Source organism: Periplaneta americana, chromosome 12 (genome assembly GCF_040183065.1).
Source record: "Periplaneta americana isolate PAMFEO1 chromosome 12, P.americana_PAMFEO1_priV1, whole genome shotgun sequence".
In the NCBI taxonomy this organism is placed as follows: Eukaryota; Metazoa; Arthropoda; class Insecta; order Blattodea; family Blattidae; genus Periplaneta; species Periplaneta americana.
The window spans coordinates 146,844,989-146,861,929 of NC_091128.1; the positions used below are offsets into that span (position 1 = coordinate 146,844,989).

Below are 16,941 nucleotides of genomic sequence, written 5' to 3' on the forward strand. Positions count from 1 at the left end.
CCAAGATGTGGACACTCCTCATATACGAACAGATTTTTATGTCCCAACTGAAATAATATAGAAATAATGATAAATTTAACTCTCGTTTATGGACACTCTCAGACATGAACACGGACAGCTGTTTCACAGTCCTAAAGCTTGCTTTAGTTCCTGACTGCGGACAGAACTTCGATTTCAAGACCTAATGTGTTACAACAATGGAAAACTTAGTACAGAAATTCCTTAACATGAAAGAAGACAATAAGGGTCTCGTAGGTTATCACTAGCCAGTCGGCTATTCTTTGTTAACTGGAAGGGAGTGGATAAACAAAGTCATAAAATTTAACCTGTCTGATGGGTCTAAGGTTTCCGCCATCATGAAATTATATTCGACACATGATGAGGTTAGTAGGATTATTCTCTTCACCTCAACCAATTTTTCTGTTTCAAGAGACATGGCACCTAAACATAAAGGTTAAGTTGAAAACTGTAAATTACAGTACTGCATAATGGTAGACCTAGAATAAAATTGCATGGCACAGTACTGCATTTTCCTTTTTCAGTCTTATCTATTGTAGTTCAAATTTGCAAAGAATTTACTATACTATACTGTATTTAGAATTAAACTACAGTAATATATTTCATTTAAAGCGTGAAGGGATACATAATGCATATTATAAATTTACTGTTAGATTGGGGAGCCTCCCTCCCAATAAAGGACACCTCCCAGATGCGGACAGATTGTTACGTCCCTTCGATGTCAGTTAATGAGAGGTTTCACTGTATACATTTTAAAATGTCCACAGTACAAGATAATGAATCCTATAAACCTGCACACACTATTTTGAAAGTAGAAAATAACTCCTATTTTTAACGGACTCTCGCCGAAAGGTAAGCCAACATAGACCCGTAACTTGTAGATAATAAACTTGAAAATATCTGCTGAGATTATATAAAAGTGACCCTTTTTACACAAACATTAAAAATGTATTTCATTTTAACTATATGTATATATATGAAAAACATGAAGAGCAAAAATAGGCTATATATATATAAAACATTTCTTTATTTCAAAGTTATATCTTTAGCGGTGTGTAGGCAGTTCGTCGACTGCTACAAACTAAAGAATTTAAAAAGGAAAAGAGCAACTTTCACCAAAATAAAGTGAAGAAGAGCGTACTGGTCTGCACAATAATGAGCACAGTGTTGTGTGAAAAAACAGGATAAAATATCTTGGAAAGGCGAGGTGAAGTGTTGTTCTGTGCGTGAGCAGACACTGACAGCTATGCTGAATTGAGAATCAGCATGTTGGAAACGTTTGAGAGTAAGGATGGATTCCATTGAGTCTGTAACACTAAATTATCGAAAATAGTGAACTATCATAAGCAGAATTTGTATTATGTGAGTTTTTTAACAATACTATTTCGACGATAATTTTGTAGTGTGCTGCAGCATGTTAGCACAAAGGGGGAAGCCGCCACTGCTGGTACGATATTTACTTAAAACTAAGTAAGTGCATCAAGTGTATAACGTGGAAATAAAGCTCATGATCATACATGTATGTAATTGAAATGAAACTTTACAGATTGATTATAACTACTAATTTAATTATAATTTTGCTCTCTGAAATAATTTCGAAAACGACTCAGTCAATTTTAGTTCTGCAATAAAGTGATCGACTATATGGGTAGCCTATATAAAATAATTACTTGATTCAATTAACATTATGTGTTATTATCTGAAGAAATAATTTTCAATAATGTTTATGATTTCTAGAAATTCTCTTATTTACTGGTGAAAGTGTATTTTCTAGATAGTGGCTGATTTCAGCATATTTGAACATTTCCATATCGCGTTTTGGAGAAGAATTTATCAGCTTTATTTCCACTACAACGATATTGTGTAGTTACTTTATTTTTAAACAAGGCCTTATTATTATATAATACAATAATATAGTGCTTACATTAGTTATTGATTCTCCCCAGTTATATAATTCTGAATGTTGATTTTGTGCTTACTTTCTCTAATAAAAATAATTATTACATTATTACATTTTAAATTCTGTCAGAATTTTTTGCATAATTGTTTATAATAATTAGTCTGTTATTTTCGATTTTGATATCTGTGTATAAAGGATTATTAGGCTGGTTTATGAAGATGAATAAAGATTTGAGAGTAATAGTAGATATGTGTGTGTGTGCGTGCGAGTGTTTTTTTATGTAGGAAAAACATTCCCGATGTTTTGTTTCTTTTCGCTCAAATGATTTCCACTTTTTTAATACGTAAAGTTATGCAATCTTCACTTAACTTAGAATAAACAGTGTATGGAGAGCTGTTCTCTAATTCCGTGGCAAGTTAGAAGTTGAACCAAGCAGTAAGTAAACTAATGTCCAATACATATAATGTAACCAACACACTGCCTAGTCACAAATCATGTTTATTTGTTATTTTAGTTGGAAGGTGGAAGCCTTTCGCTTTTGTGGTTTCTTTTAATTAAAGAACATTTTTCATTCTTGGATACTGGTACACTCTTTTAACACTTGTATAATCACTGATAAACGTTATTGAACAAGTAATAACTGCTTGTTAATATTATAAATTCTGATAGTAAATTAAATGTTACCATCAGAATTTATAATATAAAATAATAATATTGAACTGCCCCCCATTGAGGGTAGCCCTTACGGACTTGTTCAGTAACGTTTATCAGTAAAGAATATTCCAGAAAATTTTGTTGGTTTATTTTTGAGACACTCAGTATAAATATTTATGCTTGTATATAGAGCAGTGAAATACAACCCTATAAAAAAAGAGGTGTATATGTATTTTTTATAGAAAAAAGAACTCTAATAGAAAGGAGCAATAATCTCATGTAGCCTAGTTACAGTAATGAAAACAGATAACAATAACTGATATACATGGGAAATTGTATGAAAGTCACGTCACGCCAAAAATAATGATAATCATTGCAGTATGGTTTTTGCAATCAGTTATGATAAAATTAAGAGCCATTTTCCGTAAAGTATGAGTGCTTTTTGTCATTTAGCACAGTTTCAACTATGATTTAATGCAGAGATACTATTAAATCAATATTATATGCATAAATACAGTATACGTAAACATCTCTTTCAGTAAAGTAGGCCTACATATCTAATGAGCTGCTTGAAATGAATACGTATTATTAGAGAAAGATAAATATATGATATGATATGATATATGATATGTCATTAAGCACTTTCTTCCGGTGAGATGGCACTTCACATATTTGTATACAGTGCCATCCACCTTATTACATAGCAAATTTATGCAAGTCATAACTTACTTCCGTCTCTTTCACTTATGTTCTCTTTAAATGTATCATGTCACCTCTCCTTCACCGGCCTATCCATCTATATTTCCCCACTTCTCCACTGCTGACCCCCACACTTATATCCTCCCCTCACTTCACTTCACTTCACTTCCTATTGATATCCTTGTCCCACCCCTACTATTTTCTTGTATTTTCCCCCACTACTTCCCCACTACACCAACTTCTTAAATCATAATGTTTCTTTTTACTATTCGCCTTTATTCCTTCATCACTGCTACCTGAATCCATTCCATTTTTCTTCACTTGCCTTGTCGTTATTTTCCCCTGATTCTGCAACTCACGTACTCGCCTTGGAATCACCTCAAAATGCTGATTGCAGGAAGAAAGATAAATATAAACTTTCTTTTCAGTGTGATTCTGGATACAAATTATCAACATTAACATCAGTGTGCAGCATTGCAAAAAAACATGAAGTCAGTCTTTAACATAAATTTTTCCCCTCATGCACTTCATAATGGGCTACACAGTATCTGTTGAATACCTACTCTTCTCTCCAGAAATAATACGAAGCTATTATATTATTACAGTGTGGAAAAATGCCATTGTCACTTTAACACTAGTACCCTCTAACCACACAGTTTTTTTCTTTTTCTACTAGCATTTGTGCTTTATGCATCATTCGAATTTTAATAATGTTGTTGAAAAAAATAAATTATTCAGTGATTCAGAGATACATGATTACATCTATGGCGTTATAATGAAATTTTGCTGTGTACAGTAATTTAATTGTCCCATATCATGAAGTTCGTAAACCAGCCTATTAAATAAAAAAAAAATTGAACTTCTAGTGTTTACTTTTCTGGGCATTCAGAATTATAATACTGGGTTTTAAGTTTCAGCATACTTTCTTGAAAGAGTGTATGTTTTTATCAGAAAATGTTATTTATAAGTTAACACCACTTATTGTGTTGTGATTATTATTTTTCACAAAGTATCAGTATGTTTTCTTGTTTCTTGGCGTCACTTGATGGTTATATAGGCTATCAAGATACACTTTGGTGCTAGTGATCCATTTGGCAGGCAATATCAAGTAGGAGATGTAGTGGGCTGTTTCCTAGACTTGTTTGATAGAACTATCAGTAAGTAAACATGTGTCTTGTGTCAGGTTCGAATGTGGTGTGTGGGTTGCACGGAGCTCACTTGAGGCATTTGTTGTTTGTTAAATATAAGATCATATCTAATAGTGAATTATTAAGTGTAGCAAAATAACGTTAAAAATAAATCGAACTTTAGCATACCCTCTTTTGTCTCTTTCTCCCTGTCTCTCTCTCTTTTTTTTTTTTTTGTAATGCAAGATATTAATAATTGATTAAATGGCGATCTTACTCGTGTTAATTATGTCAGCATGTGCGGCTTACAGCTGTTTCGGTGCTATTTGACACCATCCTCAGAGCCTATTACATTCTACATCATCTATATAAGTGTTACACTTTGCCACAAATGATTTCTTTTTCTTATTCCTTTGAAAGCTTTCCTTATAACATTTCTTAATTCTTCTGTAGAACCTGAACGTAAGTCTTAGCACTTTCTTTACTTCTTAGCATGTTTCTACCCTAAGCCAACTACATGAAATATGTGGTGTTGAGAGACAAACAGTACTCTGGCGTCAGTGAGATGTCAGAGACGTCTAGACTTAAATAGTAGGAACAGTACGTGGTCAATTGAAAGGCTGACATAATTTTGCTAATACATTCCATTAATTGTTAGGATCTTCTACATGCTGCAAATTAAGCAACATGGAATCCACAGTTTTTCTTTCCTCCCAGTGCAAATCGTACTCCAGATTTTCTTGCCCAAAAAAATCTATCGTTCTCAGCCAGATTTCACCAGGCTAACCTTGAATCCAAGTCTAGTATAAAAACTGCTGGACCACGGAGGACGATTGACACTTTCTTTCAGAACAGGACAAAATATAAATATTACTACGAAATTCGATGTGTCTGGTATTTTGTCCTCCCTGGATTAGGAACATTATTATAATTGAAAATCTACTTCTTTACTTGCTACATGTGAAACAATTTTCGTCTTTTTGGCTAATGAAGACTGCTTAGAATGGCATAATTGTACCATTGAGAATAAATTCAAAATGCACTAAATTTTATGTCATTTGCGACTCATGGTTTTAAAATTGGGAAAGGCTGTAACTGAGCACGTAATATCATCTGCAAATTTATTGTTTGGGTCTCGGGGATTGCAATATTTATTCACTTATTCGTTTATTTATTTTCGTAAGTATGTAGTTACAGTAAAAGAGAAACATTACTTCTTATTACATTATATTGTCTATCACTAGAAGAAGGAAGAACCACCACGAATTTATCATGCACAATAGTCTTGCTAGATGGCATAACTATCACATATCATGATACCATAGGCTAGAGTTCTCTGGCGGAAATTTTATGAGTTTGCCTTTAAAGGTTGCCATTTGTGTTAGCAAATAAATACCGTACTTCTTCTATTACTTTCAATTCTAAAATTTATTAATAAAAATATATTTTTAGATTTTGTTGAGGTGGGCCCGTCTCTAAGCCTTCAACTATATATGAGCAGCGACTTTTAATGTCTCTTTCGTCTCCGATTTATATGTTCTAAGTTTCCTTTTCTGTGACTAAATTTTAGTTTATGAATCTCAAAACATGCTGTGTTCTATTGTCTGTCATCAGTCTACTGAGTGTTCATTTCAAAGTGTGTCATGACGTCACTGTTGTGAGTCAGCAATTTGAAGCAAGTTTCAGCGTTTATGTCAGAGAAGTTGCCTATTAATCAAGGCGTTAAATCTGAACTTGAGAACATGTACGGTATAACTGAACATCGTAGCAACAAATGGCGGTCTGTACTGCCTGTGTGCTACCATAACCTCTTTCGAACTGTGTTTTGCGCGGGCAAGTCGTATGCAGGGTATTTGTTATCATTGGTTGCGTACAGCAACATTCCACAATACAAATCAAATGCTCCGTGTCCATGTTGACCGTCGAAGTTAATGTCAACAAATACGTAAGTAATCGTCTTAACCCTCTCCCCATATCCCGACAGTAAGAAAAACCCACCTCAGTACATGTTTCCAAACAGTTCACATTCCTGCCACTACCGGCGTTACCATATGTATTGGTAAGTACTCTTCAGAATGAATGCCGTACTTGCTAGGCAACTTCTCTGACACATAGGTAATACACCTCTGCGGAAGTGTAGGAAGATTGAATTCTCTAGGCTCATCGACTAGCCACATGACGGCATACTGCGAGCCATGACACACTTTGAACTGAACACCAAATAGTATGCACAAAACTAGACATACCATATTAAAGAAGTCAGCCATATCGGCTTTTGGTTTCGTCTTACTTCTCTATGTCTCTTTTTTCGAGCGCTTATTTGTTCACATCTTGCAGTAACAGTTATACCATAATAGGAGCCATTATCCATTTAACACTTTAAACACGTTCTTTTTTAAACATTGTGTTCATGTAACTGTGAATACAGAATGATTTCGTCACCATATTCCTTATGCTGCAAGAGTTAAAAAAAAGAAACTTGTTTCCTTCTTGTGATTCATTGCATCCGCATTTTACAACATATTGAATTGGTTGTTAATTAAACGAGATTTGTGATGTCGATGTAAATCGTTGCTGAACAATCTGATATCTTTAAAAACATATTGAACAGTTTAATATTTGTTGTGCAGTATGCAAAGTTCGATTTATGTTTTTATTCTATTATGGTATTAAAAATAATTATACAAATGTTGTATGTTTGTCATATTTACAATTACCTTTATGTGACAAATGTAATAATCTTAATAATTTGTTATAATTCTTGCCAGTTTATAAAAAGAGTTACTTACTGATCCAGTGTTTGTTATTGTATCCGTTAGCTTAACGAAAACACTGGTTGTAAGTCATGTGTGTCTGTAATTCACAAGGCTGTGTTGTCATATCTTGCTTGTTTTTATTTTTATCTTGCATAATAATATATATTCTAATTAAGCACATGAATAGTGAAGAGTTAAGAACATAGCTTTGCCGAGCGCAGCTTGTTTATAGTAGGGCCTACGTGATATTTTATTTGTACCGGTACTCTTCTACAGCCTCAACTTCGTAAGCAGCACACAGCTTGAACTTTTTTATAAATGGCAACAAATTATAAACAGTGCCTTAATTATAATTTTTATCACATACCTGTGATGTTCAGATAGATCTTCTTAGATGACCTGTGAAATATGGGTATATTTTGTTTCATAATTGATTTCTTGTCTATATTTTTCAGATATTTTTTATCAACGTAGTTTTACCTAAATTTATACTAGAACATGATTTATTACAACACAACATAAGATATCTGTTAATCACATTGCCTTTAATACAGGCATATTACATTTAGATTTCATTATTTCTGTCGTGGGCATTTTAATAGGTAAGTTATAATAATTCTTTACGGAATCATTAATTTATGACATATTTCGTTTTGAAACTATATTTCACTTCGCTTCAAAAACGTGTTTGTAGATTTTGTTAGTGTAGAAAGTCATTTGTCTCTCTCTATTTGTGGAAATGTGAAACCAAGAAAGAGAGGAATGTTGATAGTAAATACAGTATACAATATTAATGATTTCTCTAGATTTTCTAAATCACATGTGTTACCGTATATAGAGTTCTTTTCAAAGCACACACAGTCACTGGTTTTTATCAAATACCGTAGCTTTTTTTATTGTATCTCCCAATATGAATTATATATTTATTTCTTACATTCATTCAGTGAGGCCACCAGCATAGCTCAGGCAGTAGTGCATTTGCTTATTGATCCGGGATTGCTCTTAGGCATGGGTTCGATTCCCGCTTGGACTGATTATCTGGCTGGGTTTTTTCCGAGGTTTTCCCCTATCGTAAGGCGAATGTAAGGTAATCTCTGGCGAATCCTCGGCCTTCCTTCGCCAAATACTATCTCGCTATCACCAATTTCATTGATGCTAAATAACCCAGTAGTTGATACAGCGTCATTAAGTAACCAACTAAAGAAAAATCGTTCAGTGACTTGTTAATTTACTTTTGGTTTTTGAGTAATGTTATGTTAATTCAGGCACTGAAAAACATGTAAGTGCATGTCTATGTTGGTGTTGAGTGACATAACATTATGTATAACATTTTCCATGTTTAATGTAAAGTTTATTTCAACAGCTCCAAAGGTAAGTTTAAAGAATAGGAGTTTTTAAATGTAGAGGCTCGTGCAACTCAACACCCACAAGAGTTTTGATTAGCCCTTTTTCTTGTGAACAACAATGCACCTCAAGAATTGCCTGCACACATGCTTCTATTCATCAAGTTAATAATAATCCATGACTTGTACCTTGGTCACAATTTGTAGTCATTTTTATCTCAAGTGATTATGGATTTTGCTTGCATTATGTGAATGATATATGTGAAGAATTTCACCCGTTTATATCCTTTTCAGTGCATTTGTTGAAATAATTTCCTTTGTTATGTAGATTATTATAAACATTACTATAATTAAATGTTCATTAAATATTAAAAACTTCTATAAGTCATGATTATAAAATAATATATTATATTTAATTTTTATCTTACAATCAGGTACAGAAACTTTATTGTAACATTAATATTTATATAAAAATCAACTAAAATACAGAATTATTTCTCATGACGAAGACGAAAGTTACATCTCATCGATAAGTTTTTTTATAAAACAAAATATTTATGCATAGAGTTGTTAAAAATCAAGACACTATTGAAACTTTATAAAATTAAGGCTCAGAATAACAATACCTTTTCATTTACAAAAGAGTGAAGTTTAACGACATGATACTTGTTTTCATATATTTAATTTAGATGAGACTTCAGAGAATGACGCAAACCACATCAAAACTAGTCAGCTAGGTAATTCACCATAATATTAACACAGTAAAGCAGTTATTACTTGTTCATTGATTAAATTTAGGTTGCTGTGACAACATTTATTTCAAAATATAGCACATCGAAGCTATTAAAGTTATTCTTGAGGGATTATTACGGTTTTATTCTCAGCATATACACCGTGATTCGAATGAAAGAGCAGATTTCAATTTTGTATTACAGACAAACTATCAAAGATAGAAACACGATACGCATGTCACTGGATAGAGGAAGGTTCAAAGTTTGGACATAGCTGCTCTGTTGTTTGTTTATAGCAACATGGCTACTACACCACAGGAAAAATCATTTTGTGTGTTGGAATTCGCGAGATGTCGTGCTGCAAAACTGGTTGTTTCCTCAACTTCATGAAGATTCCAATGACTTCATTTTCTTGCAAGATGGCACCCCGTCTCACTTTCATCTTGAGGTACGACGTTATCTGAACATCATCATTCCACAACGTTGGATTGGAAGAGGTGGACAACATCTCCTTCATTGTTTTTGGCCTCCCAGGTCACCAGACCTTACTCCCTGTGATTTTTATCTGTGGGGGGTACATAAAAGACACAGTGTTTGTCCCACCTTTGGCAGCTACTCTTAGAGATCTGAGAAATCGAATTGTTGAAGCTGTCAATTCAATAAACAGGGACCAGTTGTTGCATGTGTGGAATGAACCGTCTCGATGTTTCTCGCGCAACACATGGTGCTCATGTTGAGTGTACAGTGCCTGTAGGATAAAACTTTGAACCTTCCTCTATCCAGTGACATGCGCAATGTGTTTCTATCTTCGATAGTTTGTCTGTAATACAGGATTGAAATCTGCTCTTTCATTTTGAATCACGGTGTACGGTATATCCCCTGAAATAATAGTTTTGCTTCTGCAGTTGCGTAGTGGTCCTAAGAATTTTCCAATAATGGTCTTTAAAGATTTAGGACTCTAGAGTGGTTTGAAGTGTAGGAGCTTGTAATCTGTCTCTATGTTGTTCTTCTCCACTTCACAGATTAGGCTTAATGTCTGTTCCACTTCACAGTTACGACTTTATTGTTGATTCTTTGAACTTTCCACATGTCTCATTCCCTCTGTTCTGTAGTTATATACTACTTCGCGCAGTTTATACGGGGTGGACCATTTAAGTTGATACTGTACAATATCTCCAAAACTAAGCGTTGTAGAAATAAATGTCTTGAATAAAAGTTGCTTGATATTATGGGGAAAAGTAAATGCCATTTGTCGTATTTTATTTGGAGGACGTTGTGATGGTTATTTTAGGGTCAATTTAATTTTTTTAAATGGGAACCTACATTTTTTATATTGTTTTCTCATTCCTCATAAAAAACTAAACAACTTTTGTATGAAGCACTTTGCAATTGTTCTTACACCAACGTAAATAACAACAAAAATTATGAATGTCTGTGTACGAAGAGCGCAATGAATGATCGGACCGCAACTTATCCATCTTCGTCCGTAGCGGTTCTTCTGCGCCTCCTTTTCTTTGGCTGGACACTGCCTCCTTCGGAGAATTGTTTTATCACACGATAAAATGAAGCTCTTGATGGAGTTCTTCTATCAGGAAACCTTTCCGCGTACACAAGAATAGCTTGTTCCTCATCTCTCCTACATTCCCCGTAAATGAGAATCATTTCCACTTTTTCTTGTTGAGAAAGTAGGTCCATTTCAACCCACAGACAACTGAGTACGCCTCAAATGTTGACTTGCATGGAACTGATGGTTGTTACTCAGTAATCACTAATTGTAGGTATGTACCGCCAGTGGATCCACCTGGACTCGAAGGCGACTGCAAGTACACTAACGACAGATACAAGGAAACCGTCCTACCGTGGAAAGTAAACAAAACAACGGACACAATGTCTCATTGCCTCCTCGCCTACTGTGATGCTGGACTGTTTCGAATGGGTCCAACCATTCATTGCGCTCTTCGTACACAGCCATTCATAATTTTTGTTGTTATTTACGTTGATGTAAGAACAATCGCAAAGTGTTTCATACAAAAATTGTTTAGTTTTTTATGAGGAATGAGAAAACAACATAAAAATGTAGGTTCCTATTAAAAAAATTAATTGGCCCTAAAATAACCATCATAACGTCCTCCAAATAAAACACGACAAATGGCATTTATTTTCCCCCACAATATCAAGCAACTTTTATTCAAGACATTTATTTTTACAACGCTTAGTTTTGGAGATATTGTACAGTATCAACTTAAATGGTCCACCCTGTGTATATAGCTTATGTTGTAAACAATATTGTTGCAGTTGTCTTTTATTTTATTATTTATGGAGTAGGTGTTTAATACTCTCTTTATATCCTCATTTTTATTAAATCTAATCTTTTGCATATCCCATTGTTCTTCTCATAAATTTCATTTCGATACCATTTTAAGTTACTTCAAGTTTTTTGCGTTACTACTCATGTTTCAAAAAATATATAGTAGAGTGGACAGTCATTGTTTCCCCACCATGTTTTATTCTGGGATAGTACTGTGGTATTATGTGCGATATTATGTCTTTCATCCGGAGCTTACTGGAAAATTTGAAGAGAATAGTTCCAAGACAGATGAAAAAAAAATCCAGAAAAACGAATGGAAATACCTACTGCGATGGTTTTAAATGAAGATCAGAAAATTAATGAAAATACCTAATATTAAACATGCAATGAAATTACATCATTAACCAGCTAGTTTCAGAATATAGAGTTATCTGAAAGAAAGAGTTTTTCGTCCTTCTATTAACAAGGAATTGAAACCATAAATTACAAACAAAAAAATTATCCAGAAGTATTTACTTCTGAGTTCTGTACAGAGTCTGAAAGAGACTGTTAAGGACTGAAGAAAAATATCAGTCATAGTTTAATTTGATATGAATCACAGCTACATAAATAAAATCTTTTGTGAATGAAATCGTGTTTTTATTATTATGTATTATTTTTTAAAAAGTTTCAATGATTTCAGTGATTTTAATAACTCTATACATTACTGTAGTTCTAAAACGTAGTTATGAAACACAGTCATGCATTTCTTATTGATAGTCTTTCCATAACTTTCCTCCACATTTTTAAGAGCTATGAAAGTTTTGTGTATTTAAATTTTTTATTAGCAATGTTTTATACATTATTAAGATTTTACGATAATGAAGGTGACAAATGTAACTTAATTTATTGTAACACATTGCGGATCTATTTTTTTAGGCCACTGACACAGTCACGTAATCTATACAACATATGTAAAGAAAATTCCTTTCATTGAAAGCTTATACATACCTCGTAGAGACAAAAAAAAACACATATATGTTCAAGCAAACACACATACACAGAGTTCAAACCATACACACAGACCTAAAATATTTTTTAACTCTGTTTATTCTGACAGTTCGTTCTTTATGGTATTGGAAATTTCCAGCCATTCTGTAAGTGAATACGGTGCCTACTATTACTGTTCTAAACCTCCGGGCGAAATATGAGAATTGAAATGTTTAGTTTAAATATGATTTAATATTCTCTTTGATTTAAAGGAAGAAAAACTTTATTGCGGTTCAGCTGAGTCATTTGGCAGACAATGGCAAGTGGGCGATGTTGTTGGAGTATTCCTCGACTTAATTGATCATACGATAAGTAAGTCGGGAGAACAAAATAATACGCCATGTGTGCCTCTGTCATGTAGTAATTGAGTTCATTAGAGTACAAATTATTTGATTTCATGTGCCATTTTGTTTGAAACCTTATAATTTGCACTCAGTAATGGAGCAAATCAGCATTAAATACTAAATATAGAAATTATCTGATTGGTTATTTTCGTAGATTTGAATTAATCAGCTGTTATACATATATTAATGTTTATTATTTGCTCTTAAAGTAGAGTGTAGAAAGTATACAACAAAATAACACCATTATGCAGTAGCCTTTGTAAAGTGTTAATTGCTGGACTTTATTAAAAATACAGCATTACATTAAAAGAAGAAATGATAAAGACATTATGATTTAAATGATAGCCATTTCTATTTCTCCATTCTAATTTACTCTAATAAAATTGTTTAAATAATAACAGAAGTACAGTACCGTACTCATCATTCTTAATTAATAACGTCAATAAGATTATCGAAATGTGAAGTGAAATATATATTTTTGTTTTTTTGCTTGAATACAATATTTTTGTAGTATTATATATTACAATAGCATAGTAATTTAAACTTCCAAAATCTGAATGTCTTTGTCATCACCTCTTCTTAATTGGCCTAATATGCATGAATTATAAAGCAGTAGAATTACAATATTGACCACAATAGCCAAAAGCCAATCTGACTGGTATATGAACGCCTGGATTATTAGCTGTCAATAGGTAATATTAAGTTTTGAGGTTAATAGATGAGAGAAAGATGATGACTACGATGAAGAACAATACTAATTCAACATGGTGTTTGTAAAGAGAAGTAATACTTAACATATTTTTAGAAATCTCGCTAATAGTATTGCAAAAGAGCAGAAGATGGTGGTTTACATCACGAATATTTATCAGTCTGCTAAGTATGTATTGCAAATGTTATTCTCAATACCTTAGCATACATTATACTGCCCAAAATATAAATGATGGACAAACATTTAGATTTATTTTCTACTATCTGATTTTTATTGGCATACTGTCTGCTTGTTTTTGAACAGCTGTTTCGTCTAAATATTGAGCAACTTCTGTCCGTATTCAGTATTTACAACTTGATTTAAGAAGAAAATCTTGGGATAAAAAGTCATAATTTTTATTCGAGTATAAGTTATTTTTATTTAATTACATTAAGTAAAAAAAAAGGCACAAAATAAAATTTTGCTAAATTTTCTTGTGCGTCTTGTTTTCTTTCAAAGAAAGCAACCCATAGTAATATACTTGAGCTTTTATCTTCTCCAAAAAGTCACAGTTCCGAATAATCTTTTATGTGCTGAAATATGTTTCAAATCTAAAAATCCTTCTAAATACAAATTTATAATGTATAAAGATGTACACATTCCTTTGTATGCAAATTAATAAATTCATTAATTAAATAAAGAAATATGAGTTAAAATTACAATTTTAGAAACTTTACTACTATCTTAGGTACTTTTTTTCTGTACACATTGAGGTACACTCTGTTTAGGTCTACATTTTACTATAAAAGAAACATTTGAACTGTGCCTTAAGAAATGGAAAGGCGAACAGTAACACATATTAGTAGCTGTAGGCCTACTTTGTAACTTCTATGTATAAAAATATTACATCATAAATGGTCTGGTGCTAAGATTAATTGCAGGAAACGCGTTGATAAAGTCGTCTCTAATTCTGGTAACATGGTCACCATTATTATAGTAACAGGTCACTCTCGCATAACAATAATTCATTGTTTAAGCAATGATGACAGCACTTCTGTCAAATCCCAACTCTCATTGGATATAGTTTTCAAATCCACTTTAGTTTAGCATCATACAAGTTTAAGAATATTTCACGTAGAGGCCAATTATACTGTATTTACGCGTGTATAGGCCGCACCTGAATTTGAGAAAGACATTTTTTGAGGAAAAACCATAACTAGTTTTCTATGCCACAATTGGATTACGAATACTTAATAGTAACATTGAAAATGCTTGTTATGCACTGTAGATACATAGATAAACAAATCTTAATAGCAAATGTTGTTGTCATTCGTAATAAAATAATTCAAGATTTATATTTTCCCTTCCAACACATTCATTTATTGGCAAAGAACTGAAGTGGTAGTGTAGGAGTGCGTATTGTTCAGTAAATCTACTTCTTACTGGTGCAAGTGAAAGACAAAATGGATCGAATTCGAGCATGTTACACAGCAATATTTGGCTGTCAGGTAGCTCAATTGATAGAGCAGTGGCTATTGACTGGAAGATCCTGGGTTCGATCCTGGGTCGTAGTGAGATTTTCCTCGTTAACAAAATTTTCTGAACAGTCCTGGAGTCCGTCTACTCAGCCTCCAGGAGTTAAATGAAGGCAATTGGAGTGAAGTACTGACATCACCACCTCATTCTAGTTGTAAGGTCATGAAAACATGGAGCTCTATCACCATGCGCCTTGATGGAGTCTAAAGGGGATACCTTATCTTTTTGACACTGCAAAATTTGAGTTATCAGTATACAGAAGAGAATGACAAGAGAGTAGCAGGGAGAAAGTATGATGTTGTTGAGGGAAACATCTTTGGCTATTGGACGAATTTAAATTATTTCGAGTTTAAGCCATACCCAAATTTTAGCTATTATTGTTGTCTACGAAAAATGTTGCTTATACACACGTAAATTCGGTACTCTATCTTATGGCCCTGAAGTCTAATTGATGATGAAAGTATGTAGGCCTACAGAGAACAAGAAACTAATGAAATAAGGTTCACGAGGAAAACAACATGATACACAATGTTGGACAAGAAACGAGAAGATATTTTAGAACTAGAAGTTAAATCCGTCACTGATTTTCTACATGGATATAGAGCTAAGTGAAAGTGTCAAGTAAAGAGACTGACTGAGAGTAGATGACCAAAAGAAGCTTCAATTATCACACTACTGCAAAACGATCTGTTGCAAACATCTATTAAAACATTATCAGTACTAATTTCAGTTAGTTGTTTAGTCGTTGTTACATTGTCTATAGTTTTTACTTTCTTATTGTATGAAGTATAAGGAGAAACTATTGCAATGCGTCTTTTTTTCTTTCTCCTTTCATTAGTTACTGGCGCCACAAAATTCACTTCGATATATTGACACTGTTTCTAGTAATATCTGTAGTTAAAAATTCTTCATATCCACACTCTTGTATACAATTCACATTATGAACATTTAAGAAAGTACAGTCCTTCTTTATAAGGTTATACTATATTCGCTGGTTACACCTTAATATAAAGATGACATTAGTTCTAGAACTAGTTATGAGCCAAGACACTTTTGTTTATTGTTTCTGTACGACGTTTTGTACTTTTTAAGATTATACAAGTTAACAGAGCCAGAACACTGATGAGTAAAGTCAGAAATAAACTGTCTCTTAAGTAAATTAATTACCTACTTTATTGATCTTTGATGTGTATTTTTTTCCTTTTTACATAGAACAGTGAAATACTATATATTGAATTATAGAACAGTGAAATACTATATATTGAATTTCAATCGTTACTTCCAAATATATTAATTATTATAAGTAAATATTGCTTAAATGTAAACAATGTAAATTTGTTTTATGTAACCCTACAGTGTATCCTGTAAAATGCATGGAACTTGTGAGCTTATTGAAACTTGGTGTGATATTTACACTTTTTTTAATTGATACTGCATGTTTTTATATCTGGCATGTTTTGATTATGTGCATGAATTTTTCTGTAGGCCTACATTTATGCTTTAAGTAGTATTTATACCGTATTTACCCGCGTAATGGACGCACCCCAATTTTTCGCGTTAATATTGAAAAAAAAAAGTACTCGCGTAATAGACACATAGAGGAATGTGAATCTGTAACAAATGAATAACAGTGATGCTGAACCTGACAGTGAATGAGGTAAGGCTAGTGTTAATAATAACAATAAAATGTCTTGTCTTATTGTCGCTGTATTCATTGTTACAAGTTATCACCTATTTATACTAACTATCGATCACCTTAAGTGCAACACAATCGATATATAAATTAGTTGCGGCCTATATATTGTTAC

At 32.9% G+C, this 16,941-nt stretch overlaps 1 protein-coding gene across 8 annotated transcripts in view; it reads left to right on the top strand.

Annotated features, from left to right (window-relative positions):
* RyR (Ryanodine receptor) overlaps positions 1-16,941 on the top strand; it is a 371,941-nt gene that overhangs the window by 201,757 nt on the left and 153,243 nt on the right. For 5 of the 8 annotated variants that reach the window (XM_069842181.1, XM_069842183.1, XM_069842182.1 and 2 more), the window contains one exon: positions 4,329-4,428. In XM_069842181.1, the coding sequence (XP_069698282.1) occupies positions 4,329-4,428 (100 nt within the window). Of the gene's footprint in view, positions 1-4,328; positions 4,429-12,777; positions 12,878-16,941 lie in introns of all 8 variants that reach the window. The other 3 variants (XM_069842186.1, XM_069842184.1, XM_069842188.1) reach the window with 1 other exon arrangement.